Consider the following 25,700-nt stretch of genomic DNA (forward strand, 5'->3'; position numbering starts at 1 on the left):
GACCTGAAGTGCTTGCTACACAAAGTCAAGGACTACAGCCTTCAATATGGATTGAGGCTTAATATCAAGGGGGAAAAAAGAGTCTCACCACTGGACCAATTGGTGATTAGGATGGATGGTGAAGAGACTGAGATTGTTCACAGTTTTAGTTTGCTTGGCTCCACAGTCGACACTCTTTCCACCAGCAGCCAGCAAATTAAAAGATGTATCACAATGGGAAAGTCTGCTGTTAGGGACCTCTCCGGTACTAAAGGGCAATGGTATCACTCTGGAGACTAAGGTGCACCTGATACATGCCGTGGTCTTTGCAATCACTTGCTATGCAGAGCTGGACAATGACTAGGAAGGATAGAAGGAGAATTGATGCCTTTGAGCTGTGGTGCTGGAAAAGTCTAGAATATACCATGGACTGTCAGGAAAACAAATGGGTTCATCATGGAGAGGGTTAAACCGGGCTGCTCCTTAGAGGCAAGGATTCTGAAGCTTCATCTGACATACTTTGGACATGTTGCAAGGAGGGACCAGTCCTTGGAGAGGGACATCATGCTTGGGGGGTGGAGGGACAGCGCAGGAGGGGAAGACCTTCTATGAATGGATTGATTCAGTGACTGGAGCAATGCACTGGTCCTCCTGGCCACGTGCCCAAAGTTTGTGAGATGGAGCTTCAAAATCCTAGCCTCCAAGGATAGGTTGTCATTAGGCAGTTCAAGTTTTACTTTCATTGTATTTTTGAGGTTTCTAATTGATGTGTTCTTGTGCCCTGAGGGAATGGAAGGAGGAGGGGGCTGGCTTGACTTCTCTTCCCTTCCACTATCTAATCTTCTGCTTATTTCCTGATTGCATAACCTGGCTATTTGAAAATTCATTATCTACATATGCCTTCTCTTCTTTGACCTTTCTACTTCTTCCCGGAGTCAGTGGCATGAGCCGCCATGTTTGATAACTACTTGCTTCAAGGTTCTTTCTCCTGGACACTGGCTGCTCAAAGCCAACAGCTGGCCCTCACTTCTCCACAGTGAGCTGCTCCTAATCCCTCTCCTCCCTTTGTATGACTGAATTCTTGGTCATCAGCACCTTAAGAACAATGCTTTTTTTCTGTCAACCCCATGACATGCCGTAAAATCCACCAAGTGCTCTGTGGGAGAAAGATGGACAATCTTCTCCCGTGTGATTACAGACTCTGAAAACCCACTAGAGAGTTATCTGAAGGTCTCAATGGTACATAGTAACAATAATTTTTATGGGGGCCCATCACCAGGTCTTTTCCATCACTGACTGGGTGCTAGGACCAAACTCTTGACCTTTTAATTAATAGTCAAGCTTATTCATTTGGAATATATAAAGCTGTAATATAAAGTAATGACAATACATGAAATACAAGGAAACGTGTTTGTTCTGTATCATTTTTACAAGGATAAAATTATCAAGTACTGAGAGGGTTTTTTTTCACCTGAATAAAGGGAATAAGATATTTTAAGATTTAATGTAATGAAGTCTAATAATGTAGAAATTAAGAAAAAAATGGACACATGCTCTGAATGAGGTCATCCTCTCATGGACGATCCTTTTCGCCCTGTTCTTCATTCTCTGCATCTGTGCCACTAAAGCAAAGGATGTCCCTATTTCCTCTGCTTTGGCACCTGGACTGTCAAACACCATGCTGAGGTCCTCACAAGGAGAAACAACTAGCAGATGAAGTCATTCTGGTTTTCCAAATGCTTCTAGTCTTTAATTTGAAAAGAATTTTTACTTACTTACTTGAAAAAGCTCCTAAATTTTTCAAAATGTATTCGGTCTAATCTGCCTTTTGCAGATTTTTACAGAGTCGTGTGGCTGGATTCTGTATATGCAACACCAATGATGGTGATAGTAATCATCAGCAGTAGTATTGAGCCCTTACTAAATGCCAGACTATGGTCTGAATGCTTTGCTTGTAATCCGCACACCTCATGCGGTAGGTACGACAGCTAGCACCACTCACAGAATACAAAGACGAAAAATTAAGTCACTTGCAAGAAGCTGTGCTGCAATCCTGAAGGCACGTGGTTCCAGGCCACCAGCTGCTCCGCGGGAGAAGGCTGGGCTGTCTCCTCCCACGCAATGAACGGCATCTGAAAACCCCCCAGAGGGTCAGCTATGAGTCAGCTCTGATTCGACAGTACACAACAACAATAACAAGGAGGAGAGCCTGGGTTTTAAACCCAGACAATCTGGCACCAGTATGAAAGCCCACAGAGCAATATCCTCTATCAAGAACCACTAAGGAACCTTAGTTCCTGAGAGTGAGGTGGAGCTCCCCGATTAAACAAGCTTGGAGGGAGGAGTGGCATCCACTTCCATAATAGCTTGCCTCCGGAAACCCTATGAACCTGGAGAGAGGATGAAAGGCACCCAAGTGTCGAGGACTCTCCTTCACAGGCCTGTGACTCGACGGCACTGAACAACAACAAGGAACCTTATTAGGGAGTAGAGCCGCATGTCATCCCAAAGTCAGTAGAAAGATAGAAAATCTCCTCCCGTGAGATTATACTGCCTCTGCAAACCCTGTGGAGGGTCAGCTATGAGTCTGTTCCAACTCAATGGCACCCAACAACAAAAACAACAAGGAACCTTGGTGGCTTGGCCAGCTATGGGTTAGACTGCTAACAGAAAGGTTAACGGTTTAATTCCCAGAGCTTCTCTTTGGGATGGGTAGGCTAGAAAACCTCTTAAAGGGTCACTGTGAGTTGGAAACTCCTCAAGGGTAGTGGGAGGGTTTGATTCAATATCTCATTGCCACTGAGTCAGGACTGAGCCATAGCTGTCCCTCCAGCGGGCTGCCAAGGCTGTAAACTTCACTAGAGGAAATTGCCCATCCTTCTCCCAAGGAGAAGCTAGTGGATTTGAACCACCAGAGAGGCATGGTCTTTGTTTTACCAGCACAACTCCCTTTGACCTGCCACCAGTGCTCCTATTCATTAAGTAAGAATTGCTAAATTACACAGTTAACAGTTTAGAATATGTTTATCTATTTGTGGGATTTTAAAAATTATAGAATTTCATAGAGAAACTGTTCCTTCTAAACTTTAATATCAAATATCTATGGCTTGTAGGGCTTCATCTTCGCACATTGAGTTTTTAACAAGGACACGCCCTGTGACAAAGATGACTGGTTTATAGCACAACTAGGTGGTACTTGGATGATAGCATGCTTGGAAATATCACTGAAATTTGCACCCCTTTTAAAAAGCTCATTACGCATGAAGTTAAAAAAAGAAAGAAAGAAAAGGAGTACTTGACATTCTGGTATCTGTGCCATTAAAAAGAACTAATATTTAATATTCAAGTGACAACAGCTTGTGGAGTTTACATACAGCACCCACGGCGATGGATTTTTTTCCCTTTAAAATGGCCTTTGAGAAGCTGTCTTGAAACAGCTGACACCGCCTTTCTCTGCCTCCCTGGTCCCTGCCAGCACCACGGGGCACACACCCAGGGCAGCCACAGACGTGTAATTCTTCACGGCAGGGTTTGTCTGGGCAAATAATGGAGGATGTGGGAAATCAAGAAAAATGTAATTTCTACTGAATAAACCCCAGTGCCATCTTTGCTACTAAAAATAAGTGGGTGCCTTCAGAGAGCTTTTTTCCGTCTACTCTCCCAGTCCCCCTACACCAGCCACCAGGAGAGAGGAGCCACGTAATTGATCATCAGTTTCTCCCCACCTGTACCAAAGCCACACAATGACACATATCCTGTTGCCTGGCGTCTTTCCAGCACATCTTAATTGTCATAGCACTCATTTACTCACCTGTGGAATTTTCAACTTTTCCCAGCCGCTTGTCAAGAAGATACATAATAATGAAATACAGATTTTTTTTTAAATGCTGAGCACAATGAAATGGTCCGAGTAGATGCCAACAAAAAGCTTTCACGAAGTCGCCTGGCTGTAATTACTCAGTGCTGGGGCATAAAAATGATCACATAGCTACTTACCTGGTATATAATAGAAGCCAAGAGAACAGATCTTTAATGGCATAGAGGGAATGGAATATGATACTGATCAGTTGACCCGAAATGTATTTCTTAATCTGTATTGTTTGTGGCCAATGTTACTGGTCAATTACTATTATGTTCTACATTAGAAAGCATTTGATATATTAGGAAGCATTGGATATAATTTTTTAGCATCATTTATGGAAACATTGTCCTATATCAAATAGTAAGATCAAAGATTGACTGGATTCTTTCTCTTTTCTCCCCAAGAAATATGAAAAAGTTTAGAAGAAAGTTCCAGGCATCTATTATTTTAATTGCATAAACTGGTAAACCAATTTGGAGCATCTATGCCAAGCAAAGTGGCTCCAGGGGTTTTTTTTTAATGCTCAAAACCTCATAACTCCTTATCGTTCACCTGGAACCAATGCAGAGATGACCCTCCAGCTGGTTTTCAAGATGCTTTCTCCCAGGATCCAGTGACAGGTTTAAACCACCAGAGAGACATTGCCTTTGGGTGGTAATGCAACTCCCTATGGACTACCCGGCTGGAGCTGGGTTTAAAATTTGTCATGGAATCACTCTGGTGGCTTAATGGGAAAGGTTGTGCTGTCAACCCAAAGGCACCCCGTTCAAATTCACCAGCTACTCTGAGGGAGAAAGATGGGCTATCTCCTCCTATGCAATTAATTACTTCTGAAAACCCACTGGAGGGCCAGCTATGAGTTGGTTCCAATACAATGGCACACAATAACAGCAACAGGAGTGTAACAGCTGATTTTTTTAAAAGATCTTCAAGTCCACGCCTTCACTATGATATCGACATATGTTTGTTTGGCCTCTGAAAACTACATAGTAACTGACCAGTCTTACCATATATTCTTGGTTGCTTAAGATACAAGTAAGATGCAAATGTGCACACCTCATGTGTCCTAAACTTAAAGCTCATTACTGTCCCATGGCAACGAATGCAGAGCTGAGCCTCCACTGGGTGTTCAAGGCTATGAACCACATAGAAAGACATTGTTCCACATGCTCCGTGAGAACCACTGGTTGTTTCGAATCTTGAGAAAGGTACCACCTTCGGATCAGCAGTGCAGCACCACCAGAACGCCCCTATTTCTAAAAAAATAAAAAAAATATTGAGAATAAAAGTGTTCATTTAAATTTTTATCTTCTATTGAATACAAACGCTACAGGGTGTTTATGGACTAATTTTTTTTTACAAAAATTAAAAGAAACTCCTGAGTGGTTTCTATAAGCAATGAGGTTGTGTTGTTTGTTGTTGTTGTTGTTGTTGTTGTTATGTGCTGTCGAGTCGTCTGCGACTCATAACGATCCTGTGTACAACAGCCTTAAATTCTGCCCTATCCTGTGCCAATCTCACCATCTCCGACACACCTACCCCCCTACCCCAATCACTGAATCAGTCCATCTCATCAAGGGTCTTCCTCTCCTGTGCTGTCCCTCCACTCTCCCAAGCATGACATCCTTCTCCAAGGACTGGTCCCTCCTCGCAACATGTCCAAAGTATGTCAGATAAAGCTTCAAAATCCTTGCCTCCAAGGAACAGCCCGGCTTCACCCTCTCCAGGACAAATCTGCTTGTTTTCCTAGCAGTCCATGGTATATTAAATACTCTTCTCCAACACCACAGCTCAAAAGCAACAATTCTCCTTCTATCATCCCTACTCACTGTCCAGCTCTCTGATGCATAGCAAGTGATTGCAAAGACCATGGCCTGTATCAGGCGCACCTTAGTTTCCAGACTGACATCTTTGCACCTCAGTACTTTAGAGAGGTCTCTAACCACAGACTTTCCCATGGCAATATGCCTTTTAATTTGCTGGCTGCTGGTGCCAAGAGTATTAACTGTGGATCCAAGCAAACCAACACTGTGAACAATCCCAATCTCTTCACCATCCATTATGATGCTGCCAGTCAGCCCAGTGGTGGGAATCTTTGTTTTCTTGATATTGAGTCTCAATCCATACTGAAGACTGCAGTGAGACCCTAGCCTGGGACTGCGGCTGACTGGCAGTTTTGCTGTCAGCAGTGATCCTGTCCATGTTTCCAAAGGCTTGTTGCCCGGAAGGATGTTAGGAGTGAGCAATGCCCTGGCTGCAGTTTACAGCCTCAAACACAGGTGAGGCTGTCTGGGCACAATATCTTGCTCTTTGTTCAGTGAGGACAATCGCGGGATGATTCCTTCTACTCTATTATTTGACTTTTTTTTTTAAACCCACCACCTGGTTTTGCCTCCATCAAGCAGCAGGCTGGGGTGGGGACAATTTGTAAGACTCCAGGCACCCCAAAGCAAGGCATCAAAGGGAGGACAACTGCCCCAATGGGTGGCAGAGTAAGTAACATGTCTAGTTACTCACTGTGAGGTTAGAGGTTCGGATCCACCCCGAGGAACTTCAGAAGAAAGGACCTGGTGATCTCCTTCCAAAAAATCAGCCGTCTGGGGCTTGGTTCTACTTTGTTGCACACTTGGGTACCATGAGTGGATGTTAGGCTGACAGCAGCTGGTACTGATACAGTGGATTTACATCATATGGGGGGGGGGGGAGGAAGTTTTCTAGAAGAATTGAGGGAAGGGAGGATTAAACAAAAATCTCATTTTCATCATCATTGAAAACACCATGCAAACTCCAGTATGCTAATATATATTCTGAGCAGTGACTATTGGTCTTTTTGAATCTCATTTGACCCAAGAGCTTTCTATCACAGCATCTCTTCTGAACAAAAAAGAGTCTGCAGAGCAGACACCCATCACAGTCCCCATGCCCTCTAATGAAGTTCCCAACATGATTTCCATTGTAGTGCAGTTCTCTGTCAGAGTCTTTGCCTTAGATTTGTTTGGGGAGATAAACATGCAAGTGGACTTAGAGACAAAAACTCATTTTTTCCTAACCAGATTTCAGCCTCCAAGAGTTCACCACGTATTCCCCTCCAGCTCGCTGACCCCATAGCAAGGCTATTACTTAAAATAGATCCAGGACTGGTAGGAAAGGAGAAAGCAAGCAACAGCTTCCTACTCCGCCCCCCCCCCCTTTGCGTTCAGCACATCTGAAAGGCGGGTTCCCCCTCATGTCACATTTGATCTCCAACTTTTGTTGAGTTTCTGCTGTTAGAATTTCTGCCCTCTTTTCTCCAGCTCGTCTGCTCTAACACTGAATGTTAAGCATCTCAAAAAAACCCTTGATATGTTATTATTCTTTCCAGATAATCCTCTGAGAGCCAAGCAAAGAACATTAAGGAAGGAAGGAGGCATGAGGTTGGAGACCGTGCAGTGAACCCAGGCGCTTCCAGCAGCGGCCGCTCGCTCGCTTCCCGGAGGCTCCACCGTGTCATCAGCATGAGAACTTATCGCTACTTCTTGCTGCTTTTTTGGGTTGGTCAGCCCTACGCAACTTTCTCAACTCCCTTATCTAAGAGGACTAGTGGCTTGCCGGCAAAGAAAAGGGCCCTGGAGCTCTCTGGAAACAGCAGAAATGAGCTGAACCGTTCAAAAAGGAGCTGGATGTGGAACCAGTTCTTTCTCCTGGAGGAATACACGGGATCGGATTATCAGTATGTGGGCAAGGTAGGATTCCTGGGGCACTCTGACGTTCTGGTTTTAAAATCCTGGAGAAGTGGCTGTCCATAAGTAGAAGGGGAGACCGTGAGCCGTATTCCCCCATACAGTAAGAATTGTTGCTTATCTGGTAAGACCTTTTTTTTTTGCACTTGAGTCGTTTTGGGAAGAAGACTGTAACAAGAAGCTGAGAAGTGTTAGCAAGGCAACAAAGAAAGAGGAAAAAGGCTCCCCGTTTGAAAATGAAACACCCACCACCATCCGCCCAGGATTATCATAAATCCTTTAATTTTCACTTGAGCTTGAAAAAGGTGGCCCAACGGTTGTGTATGGCGGGCTGTGTAATAAAAATAGGAATAAAGCGATTCAAAGGCAAGGAAGGGAAAGTGCCTTTCCTCTTACTCTGAAAGCAAACATTCTAAGCTTCCCTCCTCTGGCCAGGCTCAAGTTAACTGTCTCCTGCTTGATTTTGCTATTCAGCACCCAACTCCCTGCAGGCCAGACAAACCTGGTTGTGCTCACAGCTCACCTGGGCCTTCCTTCCATCTGGGTGTGGGTGGGTGGCCTTGCTACTGCTGCTGGTAAGAGACAAGAAGCAATTCAAAATGATGGGGTTTAATTGTGGCGGATTTGCAGAAGAGAAAAAGCTGTTCGTTCGGTAGAGGGGTTATTTCCAAAAATAGTGTCTGACCATTTTATTGACTGTACAAGGTAAAATGAAGAGGAATCGCTTTTACCCCGGCCCCAATGGGTTGCGGAAGCTGAGTCAGGGAAATGGAGCTTGGTTATAGCGTTCTTTGGGAGTTTCACTGAAATGTTATCATTAGCTATCGTCTAGCTGCCAAATGTCTGCATACTGCAACAATGTCGAAGCAAAAAAAACAGAGATGCAGGGTTTCGCTCTCTAAATTCTGTGTTTCATTAATATGGGATAGATAGGAAAATTGTCCTAACTCCTTTACACAAACAGACTGAGACTAAGCGCCATAATACAGATAATGACGTGCATTGATTGATGATTACAGCTACATCTATTCAGGTATCCTGGAAATAACATACATTTTTGCAGATTTCAAGAGCGGCATGTTCACACTTCAATATGTGAGCCAATATCCCAGAGTAAAGAGGGGCAGATATTCTTTGCAAGTGTGTCTCGCAGTAAATGAAGGGAAGCCACCGTGGTCTGGTTGAGGTCACTAGGCATTGTTCCAGTGAAGTGAATTATTGATGCAGGATAAAGCAAGAGAGGAAGTATTCGGTGACAGGGTGAATGTCAACATAGATTCGGAAGGCTTTGCCCATGTATTTGCAGTGAAATTCACAAACCGTGTCACCCCGTCCCCGCCAAAAAAAAGACAATTCACTTACTGCACTTTATTACCTTTGTGAAGTCTAAATAACACTAAGTTAATAGAGTTCTCATCCTTTTAAAGAAATAACAGTTTTATAATCTTTAAAGCACTTTTTACGACACAAATGGCATTATCACCATAAAAGATTAAGTTTTTAAAAGTGCTATGTCCAAATGATTGATCATACCTTTTTCTTTCCTGCATTCTTAAGCTGGTGATGCCATTTTGCTTTGGGGGGGATGTTGGGGGGAAGAAACACAGAACTCAAAATGCTCAAAGATTTTTAGAAAAGGGCCAATATATTTCAGGATCCTAAAAGCAGCAGTAGATTAACCCAAGTAAGACTCTGCTTGATGTTTGTGATTTCGGGAGGTGAGACTGCTGTGGAGAAACGCTGGGGGCTGTGGACTCAAGCAGATTGAAGACCGCGTCATAGTGCCGGCTGCCAGGTGCCAGTTGTGTGGCCTGGGGCCAGTTATTAACCTTTCCAGGCTTCAGTTTCTTCATGGAAAAAATGTGGGCAGCAATGCCTACCTAGTAAGGCTGTAGTAGGGTTTTAATGTAGCACTGATAGCTGGTACCTTCTGGAGCTCTGGTGGCCTGACTCTGTGAGGAGTTGCAATGCCGAGGGAACAGCTAGGCCTCTCTGGTAGTTCAAGTCCACCCTTAGCTCTGTGGAGAATGATGAACAGGCTCTTCCCACTGCAATTTACAGCCTCTGAGCCCTGTTGGAAGGTCATTATGAGTCAGAACCGGATCAACCCCAGGAACATATTAGATACACAAAGCAGTTATCACCACTGGTGAAAAATCTAGTGCAGTCTTTAGTAAACCAATCTATAAGTTGTCCAAATGGAATAGTGGTTTTCATATGAGCGCACAAAACAGATGAAGTAACTAAATAATTGCTCAAAACTGAAACTCGTTGCCTTCAAGTCAGAACCAACGCATAGCTGACCCACCAGCAAGTTTTCTGACTCTGTAAATTGTACAGGAGACTGCCCCCTCTCTCCCAAGACATCCCTAGTGGATTCCTACAGCCAGAGGGGGGCCAACAGCAGCACAATACCCTACTGACTAACCCCTGAAATTAGCTAGAGAAAAAAAAAAAGTCAAGAGCAGTACTTGAAGTTTTCATAGTTGTCAACATGACAACAACTGATGTGCAAAAGAAGTGTCCTTACACTCTTGATAAGGCGTTTTCCCATGTCAGTCTTCAGAGTTTTGTGTCATCAGCCAGCAAAATGATGAGGCCGGAGCAGAGCATCCAGTACCTTCTTGGTTCACAGCGCCTTTAATGTCTGAGTAAATTTCGTTCACTGTGCCGAAAAGAAATACTTTCTTTTTTAATAATTTTTTAAATTTTAATGAACATTTACAGAGATTTTGGATTTCCATTCATTCAATGCTACACTTCTCTCCCCGCTCAGCCCTCCCCCCCCACCTCCCCAGTTCTCTCCTCTCTTTGAAAAGTAAAAGAAAAAACTCCCTCTCTGGTATTTTAACGGTTCCATATCTTATGTAGTTAAGTCCCAGCAGCTTAATAATATTTATGTTCTAAAAACTCAACTGTTGTTGTTTAATGTCCACACGTCATTTGCCAATCATGGCGGCCTCATTACCCACAAGTTTAATGTAGCGCAGCACTGATTAGTATTTTGAATTCTATCCTGCTGTAAGCGATAGGGTCTTCACTGGCAGATTTTCACAACTAGATCACCAGACCTTTCTTCCTAGTCTATCTGAGTCTGGAAGCTCCTCTGAAGCCACTCTGGGTGATCTTGCTGATATTTAAAGTATCACTGGCATAGCTTCCAGCATCATCACAGCATGCAAGCCATCAAAAATCGACAGAAGAACAACACAAAAGTCATTTGGAATAAAAGACTGTTGTTGTTGTTGTTGTGACCCTATGAAGGAGAGTCCTCGACACTTGGGTGCCTTTCATCCTCTCTCCAGGTTCATAGGGTTTCCGGAGGCAAGCTATTATGGAAGTGGATGTCACTCCTCCTTCCAAGCTTGTTTTAATTCGGGAGCTCCACCCTGCTATCTATCCACATTGGGTAACCAACCATTAACACATTTGACACATCAGTGTCACAGTGTTCAGCCTCACAGCAACCACAAGTGACCGCTGGACAGCAAGTGGACACACCAGGGCTATCCGACCTAGAGGAAGGTCTGAACAAAAATAATGAAAGACAGGCCCGAGGGCCTCGGATTAAAAGTCACCCACATTTGGCTTGCCTCGGATTAAAAGTCACCCACATTTGGCTTGGTAGCATCGCTTTCTGTCCACTGGGCCAGCCTGATCTCTCTTTCTCTCTGTGTTGATAGTATTGTTATTAAGTGCCCTTGAGTCACAGGTGACTCATAGCGACCCTATGAAGGAGAGTCCTCAACGCTTAGGTGCCTTTAATCCTCTCTCCAGGTTCATAGGGTTTCCCGGAATAAAGGGAGTACATGTAAATTGACAAGAAAATTTTCCATTTCATTCTTAATATTAATTTCTTCCTGTTTGGTTAACTGCCTCTGAAAACCTGCAGGAGGGTGAGCTAACTGCGGGTCCAGACTCGACAGTACACAACATAAACAACAATGTGTGTCTACTGAGCCCTGCGCAGAGTCTCAGTTGCACAAGGCTTCCCCCGACTCCTGTACACTCTTACTCATTTCATCACAACTGCAAAGCTCAAATTTATTACTCTGACATCGAAGAAAGACATCATTCTAGGGAAGAAAAGAGTCAGCAAAACAGAAGACACTCAAGGCGATGGATTGACACAGTGACTGCAACGATGGGCGTGAGCGTGGTGGTGGTAGCAGTGGGGATGGTGCAGGGTGGGGCGAGGTTCCGCACTGCTGGTTGGGTTCCTCTGAGTTCTGGTTGACTCAAAGGCAACTGATTGAGTAATCGTGGGAAAGAATGTAGCACCACCTACTGTTGAGATTGTGAACTACCTTGAGCTGAAGTTCTCCATAGGTATCCAACAGCTCCATAGGTATCCAACAGCTACCCCAACTCTCAAACTGACTGACGCAGAGCTGACTCCTAAACAGCTTTTCAGAGGCTGTTGATTGCACAGAAGAAGATTACCTATCTTTCCCCCTTGGAGCAGCTGATGGATTCGAACCTCCAGAGAGATCTGGCCTTTGAGTTAGCAGGGCAACTCCACATGCAACACCACCTGTAAATGTCCTGGTATTTCCCTGGAAATGTTAAAATATTCCACAGTGGCCCTGAGCATGCTCTGAAAACCTTGGCCCTGCATCTATGTAGACTAACAGAAACAAGCTAATCAAATAGCTAATGCATAATAGTCAATCTTTGGGTCCTCACCTAAAGAGATTGATCTGTAAATACAATGGCTAGATGTGTTAAAGGAGGGAAAAGAATGCACGGACTAGTGTAGAAACCGTGCCGTTGAAGTAATAACATCTAAAGGAGGACCCATCGGAGAACAGTTTTGCAGGTCAGCCTCCTGTTTGTATTTGTATCCGTGTTGGTGGCTGAGATTATTTTAGGGTAAGTCAGTAGGTCTGATAGTGAATCCTTATGCGGGGCCGTAAGGGGGGGGGAAGGTGGCTAAGGGCTTTTGAATAGGGGAGGTAGAAGAAAGGGAAGGTTATCTGAGTCCCCCAGAAGCAGTCATAGGAGGCGGCTGGAGTGGCAATGATGTGAATAAGTAAGGTCAGACTTTAAAGTTAAAGCAGTTAATGGCAGAGAGAGAATCATTTCCCCTCCTCCCACCTTAAAGTTGCCTGACATCCGTCCCCCCGCCCCCCCCGCCCCCGAATTCTGCCGCCATGAAGTAATTGCAGAAACATGGCCGAGGAATGGAGGGAGAGATGCACTAGTGAGAGCAAAAGTGATGGAGGTGAACAAAAGCTGATCATCTCAAAAACTCTACTCACCTGTAATGATGGTGGTGTGGGAGGAGCAGGGTGGAAAGAAATGTCCCTGTATTTGGCAGAGCTCTCTGGGCTTACAGAATAGACGATATGTCGTTGTTATGTGCCATTCGGTCAACTACAATTCACAGTGACCCTACGAACAATAGATCAGAACCTTGCCCTTTCCTGCGCCATTCTCGCGACCTCCACCATAGTTACAGTCACGGTGTCAATCCATCTCATTGACGATCTTCCTGTGGGTACTGGTGTGAGTATAAGTAGACCCTGAGTGGTACCAATGGTTAATCACCCAGCTGCTAGCCAGGAAGTTAGTGCTTCAAGTTCATCCACAGATCTTTCAAAGAAAGCCCTCTCAATCTAGTTCTGAGGCATCAGCCACTGAAAACACCATGGAGCCCATTCTGTCTCGGACATACAAGGCGGCCATGAGTAAGAATAAATTCAATGGCAATTGAGTCCTTGGCTGTAGGCATAGACACAGCTATAGATTTTCTTCTAAAACATCTTACCATAGGGGCAACCTGAAAAAGATTGGAGGGGGGGTGCAACTTGAAGAAGATTTAGTATAAACAACAGTCGTGACAATTTTATTAAGAAGGCAGAATCTCGAGCCCAGATGCAGGTGGACTGAGTCAAAATTTGTACTTTAATAAAATCCCCCAGTGAATTGCATGCAAGTGAAGCTTGGAGAAGTTCTACTTTTACAAATTTCTTGCAGGATATTTTACAAATATTGGAGTCTTGGCTCATCAGAAATTCTCATTAAATTTGTTTCTAATTTACTATTTATGATTCTTTGATTTGGCAGAATTTGAGAACCAGTGCCGTAGGCAAACCTTACTGCCAAGAATGATGTCACGCTGTGGCAGTTCAGTGATAAAATGGACAACCACAAAGTATTATGGGATAATAAAGAGGAAGGGCCAGACTTGAGTGTTCAACAAAGAGGAGGGGATGTTTCAATATGCTTAAAACAAGGTCTTAGAGAACGGACCAGGTGTCAGCTCCTGCTGAGGAGGGAGAATTGCCAGAACTTTCAATTAATTGGATGCTGAAGCCAGAAAAGCGAAAGCAAGAGGTTCAAAGAGTCAGAGATTTAAAGGCTGGACAGCCAGGAGAGTGAAAACGTCACAAGTGTAGTCACAGAACAGGGAGAGGTATATATTTTCTTGTCAAGAGCTAACGGAAAGAGTGTTTTCTTTTGTACAAAATCCACTTAGGCTATCTTTGGCTCACGTAAACTAAATAGAGAGAAGCATTGCAATGCCCCACTTTCAGACACCACCCCCCCCACCCGACCCTCCTGTCAGCTTCACCTAAGGTGGCAATTTCTTGATGTTTGCTATATGCTCTAAGATTCAGCACAGTAAGAAAAGAAGAACTTAAATAATAGAAATGATACTATGGATTGAACAACAGCATGTGGAGTGCTGGTGGTGAATTGGTTAATGTCCTGGCTGCTAACGGGCAGGTCAACCATTGGGCACACCAGCTGTTTTGCAAGAGAAGAATCTCACCTATCTCCTCTGGGAAGGTTTTCTTCTTCTTGTTGTTGTTAGGTGCTGTTGAGTTGATTCCAAATCCTAACAACGTTAGCTATGACAGAACGAGACCTTGCCTGGGCCTGTGCCATGCTCACCGTGCTGTGTTTGAGCCACTGCTGAAACCATTGTGTCATTTCATCTTGTTGACACACTTTCTCTTTTTTTACTGACTTACTGTTTTACCAACCACAGTGTCCTTTCGCAGAGACTGGTCCCATCTGATGGCCAAAGTACATGAGACAAAAATCTTATTTTCATTTCTGAGGAACATCCTGGCTGTCTGCACTTCTTCCAAGATTCTTATTTTTCTTCTGGCAGCCCATAGTGTACCCAATACTTTTCACCAGCATTATACATCTAAGGCATCAGGTCTACTTTTTTCTTCTTTATTCATTATACCACTTACTCATATAAGAAGTGACTGACAAGACCATGCGTGGGTCAGGTGCACCTTAGTCCTCAAAGTGACTCCTTTGCTCTTCAGCACTTTAAAGAGCTTTTTGGCAGCAGATTCATCCAGTGCAATAAATCATTTGACTTCTTGAGTGCTATTTCAATGGGCTGGAGCCCTGGTGGCATAGTTGATTACGTGTTGCTCTGCTAACCAAAAGGTGAGTTGTTCAAATCCAGCAGCCACAGTATGGGAGAAAGGTGGTACAATCTGCTCCTGTTATGTTTTGTTATTGTTTTTCTTCATTGCCATAAAAGGAAAACGAGATCCTAGCTGACCCTAAGCAGATTTTCAGAGACTGCAATTCACAGAGGAGGAGATTGCCCAACTTTCTCTAGAGACGCAGCTCTTAGATTTGAACCACCTGCCTTGATGGTATCAGCATAGTTCTTTCTCTACTAGGCCACCAGAGCCCCTTCTTTTGTGATTTATGACCTAGCAAAGAAAACAAATTTACAACGTTCTTGGTCTTGTGAAATTATAACATCATTTTTATCATCAAGGCCATATTTTCTAACTACTGACCTATTTGTTTCCAGTTTTTACATTTCAATCACCAGCAAGCATCGATACAACTTCTTGGCATGTTTGATCAATTTTAAACGTAAAACATTGGTAAAAATCTTCAGTTTGGACATTAGTTATTGGTGGATACATTTTAATAATAGTTGTATTCATTAACTGGCCTTCCTTTTAGGCACATGGACATTTTCCTATTACTGACAGCATTGTACTTCAGGATAGGTCTTGACATGTTCTTTTTAGCAATTAATGTCATGCTCCTCCTCTTCAACTTGTCAGTCTCAGCACAGAAAGCCAGATTGATGCAAAATGACCAGTGCCAGTTCACTTCAGCTCGCTAACGCCTAGGATCTCTATCTTCCAAGTGTACCGTTTCATTTTTGACATCTTCCAGTTTTCTTATATTTGTGTGGCAGACATTCTGTCTTTCAATTATTAATGCCTATTAGCAGCTGTTTCTTCTCAATTTGAATCATGTCATATCAGTAAATGAAAGTCTTGATCACTTGACTCCATCTGCATCCAACAGGTAGACTGCTTTGAGAAGGCAACTCTTCCCTCGTCCTAGTTTGAGTCCCTTCCAGCCTGAGGGGTTCATCTTCCAGCACTATATCAGATAGTATTTCATGGCTATTCATAAGATTTTTTTTTCACTAACACATTTTTAAGTAGATTACTAGGGTAAGAAGAGGACAATTATACCACAGATTGTCAAAAGGACAAATAAATCTGTCTTGGAAGAATTGCAACCAGGGTAACTTTGGTAAGGAGAGTAAAGCTTTGAAGCACACACTGTTGGATGTGTTATCATAAGGGGCCAGTCCTTGGAAAAAGGCATCATGGTTGGAAAAGTAAAATGTCACTGAAGGAGGGGAGGAACTTTCATAAGATGGGCTGGTACAATAGCACCAACAATGGACCTTTGCATGGTGGAAATCATGACAAGGGCAAAGGCCAAAGGGCAAAGGGCAAGGTTCTGCTCTGTTATCCACAGGGTCACTGTGACTCATGGTTGACTTGATGGTGCAGAACAACAACAGCAACCAATCACAAGGTCACTCTTTCTGGTGTATCTTATTCTGGAAACTCAGTTGACATGTTTACCATAGGTGACTCTGCTAGGATTTGGAATACTGATGGCATAGCTTCCCAGCTGTGCACCACAGCTACACAAACCAGCAGACGAGTGGCTGTCAGTAAGATTACAGGAAACTCTGTAAAACATTTCTACTCTGTCCTGCAGGGTCACTGTGAATCAGAATTCACTTGATGGCAACAGAGCTAACTAAAAATATAGTTACTGAAGACATGGGCATAGATAACTACAAAGATTCACCCATTTATATTTCAGAATTATGGTTACATTTAAGCAAAAGATTAACACATTATCACAAAACAGCTCATGTTGTTGTTGTGTGCCCTCAAGTTGGAGTACACTTCTAGCTGACTCACCAGCAAGTTTTCAGAGGCAGTAAATCTCGTGGGAGGAGATTGTCTAATGGAGCAGCTGGTGGGTTAGAATCCAGTGCCTTGAGGTTGCAGTGCAGCTTTCACCACTAGGTGACTGTTGCTGTTGTTGTTATTGTTACATGCCCTCAGTCAGAGCCAACAAATAACTGACCCTCCAGAGGGTTTTCAGAAGCAGTAAATCACACAGGAGATCACCCATCCTTCTCCTGCAGAGTGGCTGGTGGATTTTGAACCCTGTGCCTTCGGAACTGCAGCATAGCTACTTACTGCTAGGCCACCAGAGAGCTCCCTAAACACCCTTCTCTCCTACATTTACTCCCTCTCAACAATCTTTTTCTCCTCTTTCTCCACAATGTATGTTGCTGCTAGGTGCCACCAAGTTGATTCACACTCATTTAGCAACCCATTGTACAATATTGTGCAGAACAGAGCACGCTATTTTTAAGACTTATCTCCAATTAGAAGCATTTGAGGTCCTCTTCTTTTTAGTAGTATACCAGGAGCTTTGTTTTGGTTGGGTAAAGTCTCATTGATATTATCTGGCATAGCTTTATGGAAGTTCATAATGGTTTTAATTTGGGAGTTTAAAAAAATAATTGAACCAGTGTTTTTAAAATATCATGAAAGTTTGAATTACAGCTGAGGCTCTAATATAGAGGTCTGACTATTCTGCCTTTTCCTTGGGTGTTTCAAATTAATGTCTACACAACTCAGCGAAACAATTATTCTCAATTTGTATTCAACAAAACAATTATTCTTAATTTGTATTCTTAGAATTACATAACCCAAAATTAGGACACAAATAATATTATTTAAGAAGCAAACAGTTTTTTATTCATTCTGAAAGAAAGATAAATGAAATAATGTTAAATGGAGTCTCCAGCCAGGAGATAAGCTGTATTGCCTTGAGCAAGTGTGCTGTCAGGGACCTCTCCAAATTACTAAAGAGCAATGATGTTCATTTGAAGACGAAGATGCACCTGATTCAGGCCATTGTCTTTTCCATCACTTGATATGATTCTGAGAGCTAGACAGTGAGTAAGGATGGCAGAAGAAGACTTGATGCCTTTGAGCCGTGGTGTTTGGGAAGAGCACTGAATATCCCATGAACTACCAACAGAACAAACATAGAAGGCATGGAGAAAGTGCAGCCAGAGTGCTCCTTGGAGATAAAGAGGGCAAAGTTTCATCTCACATATTTTGGACATGTTGCTAGGGAGACTGATCCTTGAAGAGGAACATCATGCTTGGGAATGTGGAGGGACAGCAAAAGAGAGGAAGACCCTTGATGAGATAAAGTCACACAGTGACTGCAGCAACAGGCTCAAGTGGGTCAGAAATGATGATGGCCCAGCATAGGACAGGGTTCATAGCTCTTTCACTGGGTCTTTATGAGACATACTCGGCTCAGCAGTGCCCGACAACAACAAAAGGAGTCTTGGACGAATCCACCAGATGCTCTGCCGGAGAAGGAGGTGCAATATTCTCCTGTACCAGTCAGATCTGATTTGACGGTACATGCACACAAAATAATAAAAAATAATAATAAAAAAAAGGAGTCTTGGAGAGTCCTGCTGATTTACTTCCTAACACTCTCCCACTGAAAAACCCACAAAGCGTATTGGGAGTGTCATGAACTAGAATCCACTCAAGAGCACCTGGTTTACTAGTTATTGCTAAAATACTGCTTTCTTTCATCTTCGTTATGATTATTTTTTTTCCTGAAAAGAACAAACATTTCAGGTTAGACATCTACTAAAGAGTCCTGGAATGGTACAAATGATTAAGTACTAGACTACTAATCAGATATTAAGACCCACCAAAAGGTGACCCAAAGGGAGGATCTGCTTCCACAGCCTTGAAAAACCTAAGGAGCAGAAGAGAAACAATGTTTGTCAAGAGACTAAGGTGCAACTGATCCAAACTATGGTCTTTCTGATCACTTGCTATGCATCTGAGAGCTGAACAATGAGTAAGGATGACAGAAGAATTGCTAGCAGAACAAACAGGTTTGTCCTGGAGAAGGTGAAACCAGGCTGCTCTTTGGAGGCAAGGATTTTGAAGCTTTATCTCATATGCTTTGGGCACATGGCCAAGAGGGACCAGTCCTTGGAGAAGGATATTATGCTTGAAAGGGTGGAGGAACAGTGCAGGAGAGGAAGACCCTGGAAGAGATGGATTGACTTATTTCCTGGGGTAACGGGGGTAGGTGTGTCAGAGACAATGAAAGTGGCTCAAGATAGAGCTGTTGTACATAGGGTCACTATGAGTTGCAAATGACTCAACAGCACACAACTACAACAACATGTGATTACCAGTCTATACCAGAAAATTTGGAGCACAGCTGCTCGGCCAATTGACAGGAAGAGATCCATATTTGTTCCCATTTCCAAGAAAAGTGAATCAACTGAGTGTGGAAATTATTGAACAATATCATTAGTATCACTTGCAAGCAAAATACTGCTGAAGATCATCCAAAACCGGCTGGAACAGTATATTGATAGGGAACTGCCAGAAGTTCAAAAGCTGGGTTTAGAAAAGACCATGGCACCATGGATGTCATAGCTGATGTCAAATAGATCCTGAAAGAAAACAGAATAACAGAAGAAGGTCTATCTGTGTTTTGTTAACTATGCAAAGGCATTTGACTGTGTGGATCATAACCAACTATGGCAAACATTGAGAAGAATGGGATTCCAAGAACACTCTCATAGGTTTCTATACCTAGACCAAGAAGCTGTTGTCTTAACAGAACAAGGGAACACTGCCTGGTTTAAAATCAGAAAGGATGAGTGTTATGGTTGTATCCTTTTACTATACTTACTCAATCTGTATGCTGAGCAATTAATTCATGAAGTCAGACTCTATTACGAAAAATAAGGCATCAGGATCAGAGGAAAACTCAACAGTCTGCATTATGCAGATGACACAAACGTGTTTACTGAAAGTGAGGAGGACCAGAAACTCTTGCTGCAGAAGATGAAAGTTTACAGCCTTCAATATGGATTACAATTCAACATCAAGAAAACAAAGGTCCTTACCACTGGGCCAATAGGCAATATCATGGTAGATGGATAAAGGATTGAGACTGTCAATTATTTCATCTTACTTGGATCCAAAATCAACACTCTTGGTACCAGCAGTCAGGAGATCAGGAGACATGTTGCACTGAACAAGTCTGCTGTTAGGTATCTTCACAAAATACTGAAGATCAAAGATGTCAGTTTGAAGTCTAATATGTGCCTGATTAAAGCCATGGTCTTTCCAATTATATGAGAGTTGAACAATGAATAAGGATGACAGAAGAACTGGTTCTTTAAGCTGTGATGTTGGAGTACTGAATATCCTTTAGGTTGAAAAGGAAAAAAATAACAAACTGGTATGTTTTGGGAAAGGTACAGCCAGAGGGTCCTTGGAGACAAGGATGACAAAGCTTCCTCTCGCATACTTCAGACATGTTGCTAGGACCAGCATTGTTGAAAGGGGACTTCATGCTTAGAAGGGTAGAGGGTCAGCAAAAGAGAAGAAGACCCCAAACCAGATGACTTGACTCAGTGACTGCAGTAATGGGCACAAGTGTATCATAGACTGTGAGGATGGCACAGGATAGGATAGAATTCATGTCTGTTGTTCATAGCATCACTATGAGTCATACTCAACTAAACGGCACCTAACAACAATAACAGAGCTATTTTGATGGGCGACTCCTTAATGCATTTGTTTATGAACCTCTGCTATCTGCCAAGGAAGTTCTGGTGGCTTAGTGGTAGAGAACTGCTCTGAGAAACCAAAGGTGGTGGTTGTTGTTGTTATGTGCCGTTGAGTTGCTTGCGACTAATAGTGACCCTGTGTACAACAGCCCTAAACTCTGCTCTGTCCTGTGCCAATCGCACTGTCTCTGACACTCCAATCCCGATTATCCCAGTCGCTGAATCAATCCACCTCATAGAGGGTTTTCCCCTCCTGCACCGTCCCTCCACCCTCCCAAGCATGATGTCCTTCTCCAAGGACCGATCTCTCCTCACAACATGTCCAAATTATGTTAGACGGAGCTTCAGAATCCTTGCTTCCAAGGAGCCACCTGGTTTAACCCTTTCCGGGACAAATCTGTTTGTTTTCCTAGCAGTCCATGGTAGTCTCAATACTCTTCTCCAGCACCACAGCTCAAAGGCATCAATTCTCCTTCTATCCTCTTTGGTCATTGTCCAACTCTCTGATGCATAACAAAGGTAAGCAGTTCGAATCCACCAGCTACTTCATGGGAGAGAGAGAGACCACCTCCTCCTATGTGATTCACACTACCCACTGAAGGGTCAGCTATGAGTCAGTTCTGACTTGTCAACACATAACAACTCCGTGTCAAAAACACCCTGTTTGCAGGTACAAACTCCTCAGCTCCTCCTTGGTAGAAAAATGTAGCACTCTGTTTCTGTGAAAGTTGTTTAGGGTCCATTGGGTTCGTTCTAACTTACAGAGACCCAATGTATGTACAATAGAGCATCAGTGGCTTCCTTCTGCATCACCCTCAGATCTGTTGTTATGTCTAAGCTATTTGTTCTGTCAGTCCTTCTTACTGAGAATTTTCCTTGAGTGAAAGCCTGCTTGGTTCTGGCTCTATCTCTGCACAAGAACGTAATAACGTAATATGGTCTGCTCCTGCGTCCTGCTCACATCTGGCTCTATGTTTGAGCTATTTGCTGCAGCCTTTATGTCTGTCCTTATTATGAAAAGTGTCACTGATCTTCTGCTTTACGAAGTATGATGTTCGGCTCCAGAGACATGTTCCTCTTCAGAACAAAATATGTCCAAAATGTATGAGATGAAGTGACTCTGCTCATATGTGAAGGACTGTTGGCTTAGCTCCTGCGTCACGCAGCAACATGCAAACCACCACAGCACAGTAAACTGACAGATGAATAGTGGCCGTCAAAGTTAGCCTCAGAAACCCAGTACGGTAGTTATACCCTGCCCCACAGGGTCTGAGGGGTCAGAATTGGCTCAATAGCAATGGAGTTGGACGCCCCCCCCCAATCACTATGTGTCAGACTGTAGTTAGAGAGTTCCCTAGCAACTTGTCACCTCAAGGAGGAACTTCAGATTGAAGAATAATCACAGCGACATTCATTAAGCGTTACTCTATCACAGTGAGTGTATTATCTCATTGGATCTTAACAGTAATATGAATCAATAAGTATTTTTCATATCCCTATTTTAAAGATAGGTAAAGTGAGGCCCAGAACAGTCAAGTATTTACCTCAACATCTCACTCGCTAGGACCCTTTCAGTCTAATTCTACTTTTTGACAACATACTGTTGTTGTTATGTACTATTGAGTCAACTATGAGTCATAGTGACCCTATGCACAACAGCCCTAAACCCTGCTCTATCCTGAGCCAATCTTATTCTCTCTGACACACCTACCTTCATTACCCCAGTTATTGTTTCAATCCATTTCATCGGGGGTCTTCCTCTCCTGTGTGGTCACTGGTCCCTCTTGGCTACATGCCCAAAGTATGTGAGATGGAGTTTCAAAATCCTAGCCTCTAAGGAGCAGCTTGATTTCACTCTCTCCAGGCCAGGACTGACCTGTTAGTTCTCTTGGCTGTCCATGGTATGGTCAGTATTCTTCTCCAGCACGACAACTCAAAGGATTCTTCTGTCATCCTTGGTTACCATCCAGCTCCCTGATTCATAGCAAGTAATTGCAAAGACTATGGTTTAGGTGCACCTTTGTCTCCAGACTGACATCCTTGCTCTTCAGCACTCTGGAGAGGTCCTTGGTGGCAAATTTTCCTAATGCAATTAATCTCTTGCTTTTCTGACTGCTGGTGCCAAGAGTGATAACTGTGGAAGAATTCACAAGCTGAAATTGTTAGCAATCTCAATCTCTTCTCCATCAATAATGATGCTTGCCAATTGGCCCAGTGGTGAGAATCTTTGTGTCCTTGATGGCAAGCTTCAGTCTTTCCCAGAATACCCACAACCTCACAATGCCATTACAAATCACAGATAAAGTGACAGTTGCAGAGTTCCAGCATTCAATGATTGCCTTCTATTGAAAGTTGCAAACATGTATTAAGAATCTCCTATGTGAAACTCAAAAGGTGGAGATTAAGAAATGACTTTTGAAAAGCTACACAAATATGTTTGCATTGCTATTGTGTACATTCCTTTTACTCTCTCTTGATATTCAAAATAGTTACATGTGAACATTTTCAAATTAGACATACAATTAGTGATCTTTTTGGTCATCATGATGAAAAAGTTGTCTTTTCTCTTTATTTCCCTTGATAACCTTTTCTCAACGTCTGTTCTGGTTCAATGACCTGCAATAATCTTTTCTCTTGGAGTCAGGGCAAGTGCCCTGGGCACATTTTTCTACTTCATCATTTAAATTTAATGCTCCGCCATTTAACATTTTTATACTTCAGCTGGTGAATATGTCAAAGAGAACACGCATCCACTCACTCCTCGGATGTCATTTTTTTAAAGAGTTTTCAGAAGTGACTTCCCAGCTGCTGATATTGGCAGACATCCTCGTTTTGTTTCCACTGCCGAGCCGCTGATTTCACTTCGTTAATGAGAAAACTTCTATTTGCTCTTTGATGCTAATAAAATGCCCTGTGTGGCAGCAGTTCTCTTTCTCTTGCCTCCATGCTCGGCAGCCCATGCGGAGAACAGGAGATGAGGATGTCTGACCTTGGTCATAAACCCAAAGGCAAGTGTTCTCCTGCCCGCCTCTTGTAGGCAGAGGGAAATCTCCAAAGCCAAACAGGGACTCAGCCCTGAATCCCCTGAGTTCCATTCCATTCTGTCTGTGGAACCCTTTATCCTTCTGCTTGTAATTCAATTTATTGGACAAAATGAAGGGATCAGAGTGACTAAAAGACAGTTAAGGATTCAGATCCCTTTTGTTCCCACTGTGGCTATTTTAGGAGCCCTCGTGGCATGGTGCTTAAGGTACTAGCTGGCTAACTGAAATGTTGGTGATTGAAACACAACAGCCACTCTGCAGGAGAAAGCTGTAGGCAGTCTGCTTCCATCAGGATTTACAGCCTTGGAAACCCTATCAGGAATTTCTCTTCTGTTTTCTACAGTTGCTATTAATTAGAACTGACTAGTTAGCAATGATTTGCTGGTCGTAGTGCTGGAGCAGTCTTGAACATACCATGGCCCACCAAGAGGACAAACAGGTCGGTCTTGGAAAGGATGAAACCATGTTTCTCCTTGGAAGCTAGGATTTTGAAGCTCTGTCTCACATACTTTGGGTGCATGGCCAAGGAGAATTGGTCCCTGGGGAAGGACATGTTTGGACGGGTGGAGGGACAGTGCAGGAGAGGAAGACCCCGGATGAGACAGTAACTGGGGTAATGGAGGTAGGTATGTCAGAGTCAGTGAGACTGGCTCAGGCAGGACAGGGCAGGCTTCAGATCTGGGATATATGGGGTCACAGAGCTGGGCTACGTGGGGTCACTATGAATCAAAGGTGACTTGACAGCACATACCAACCACAACAGTTGTCATCAAGTCGGCTATGACTCCTAATAACCTTATCAACAGCAGGTCTGAACCGTGCTCTGGCCTGCACCATTTACACCATATCTGATAGGCTTGAGCCTATTGTTACAATCACTGAGTTTCTTGTTGAAGGTTTTCATCTCTTTCTCTGATCATCCACCTTTCCTAGCATGACTTAGTGGAGCTCTAGTGACTGAGTGGTAAGGAGCTGTGCTGCCAACCCAAAGGCACAGTGTTCAAATCCACCAAATGCTCCAAGGACGAAACACGGGCCATCTCCCACATTACTTACTGCCTCTGAAAGCCACTGGAGGGTCACCTATGAGTCAACCCTGACTTCAGCATGTAAAAAAAAAATAAAAAATAAAACCACCAAAAAACAACCCACAACAACTACAAAAATGTACCTCTTGCATTTTGCAATCAGTTGATTAGAACTAGAGGGTGTTAGGATACAGATGACCCACATGCTCTTCATAATGCCTCCTTTGGCGTCTAATCCATGCTTGTGTCATTGTGTGTTATCCAGTCTGTTCCGACTTATAGCATAGAACAGAGTCAAACTGTCGCATGAGATTCCCAAGGCGGTAATTCAGCCAGGACAGGCCCAATAGCAGAGAGCCTACCTGTGTGAGTGGAACCCTGCCTATCACAGGGTTTTCAACGAGCGTTTGAAAGTTGATTGCCAAGCCTTTCTTTCGAGGCATATGTAGCTGGCTCCAACCTCTAACATTTTAGTTAATAAATGAGTGTATTTAGCTGTTTATACCACCAGGAATTTAGTAAAACCAAAAATATTGTCTTTATGCCTACTCCCACTCTTTTACCAAAAATAAACAGGTTTTAGATAAATATTCCTTCTTTTGCTAATGTTCATCAAACATAGACATTTTATTTAGATGTTAATGTGCACTGGAAACCTCAAGGAAGAAACTATTTTTGTCTGGACACAGACTGCTGGTAGCACACGCCACTTGCCTACAATCTTTTATGTTGTCAGCTGTCAAGATGACAGTGACATATGATCCTCATCAGCGTGCTAAATATATCAATATTATTTTTTTTTTGCAAATGTAGCTTGCCATCTAAAAATGCACCCTTGCTCCTTGAAAGAAAGAATTCCCTAGAAGAGCAGAAACAGGAATGGTTTTTTATCGCTATTATTGATGAAAAAGTAAAAGGACAAATATTCTCAAGAGTGGATATGAAGAATCAATGTTGAAATGATGATACCTGGAATAAGAAAAAAGTTGACGTGGGGAAATATTTATAGGTTCTTTCAGTGTTCCGTTCACAGGGAATTTACAGTCACAGGGAAAGAGAGGTCTTTTAAAAGATTACATTGTATAAATGTGTGAAATGTATGAATAAATA

General features: G+C 43.1%; 1 protein-coding gene across 1 annotated transcript in view; it reads left to right on the top strand.

Moving 5' to 3' along the window:
• The first annotated feature begins 7,199 nt into the window (after positions 1 to 7,199).
• The window catches only part of CDH6 (cadherin 6, type 2, K-cadherin (fetal kidney)), a 92,633-nt gene continuing 74,132 nt past the window's right edge, over positions 7,200 to 25,700 (top strand). The window contains exon 1 of the mRNA XM_006896785.1: positions 7,200 to 7,563. Coding sequence (XP_006896847.1) covers positions 7,336 to 7,563 — 228 coding nt within the window. The 5' untranslated portion in view covers positions 7,200 to 7,335. The remainder of the gene's footprint in view (positions 7,564 to 25,700) is intronic.

The sequence above is a fragment of the Elephantulus edwardii genome, unplaced genomic scaffold, assembly GCF_000299155.1.
Source record: "Elephantulus edwardii isolate Elephantulus edwardi_28Jun2011 unplaced genomic scaffold, EleEdw1.0 scaffold00191, whole genome shotgun sequence".
In the NCBI taxonomy this organism is placed as follows: domain Eukaryota; kingdom Metazoa; phylum Chordata; class Mammalia; order Macroscelidea; family Macroscelididae; genus Elephantulus; species Elephantulus edwardii.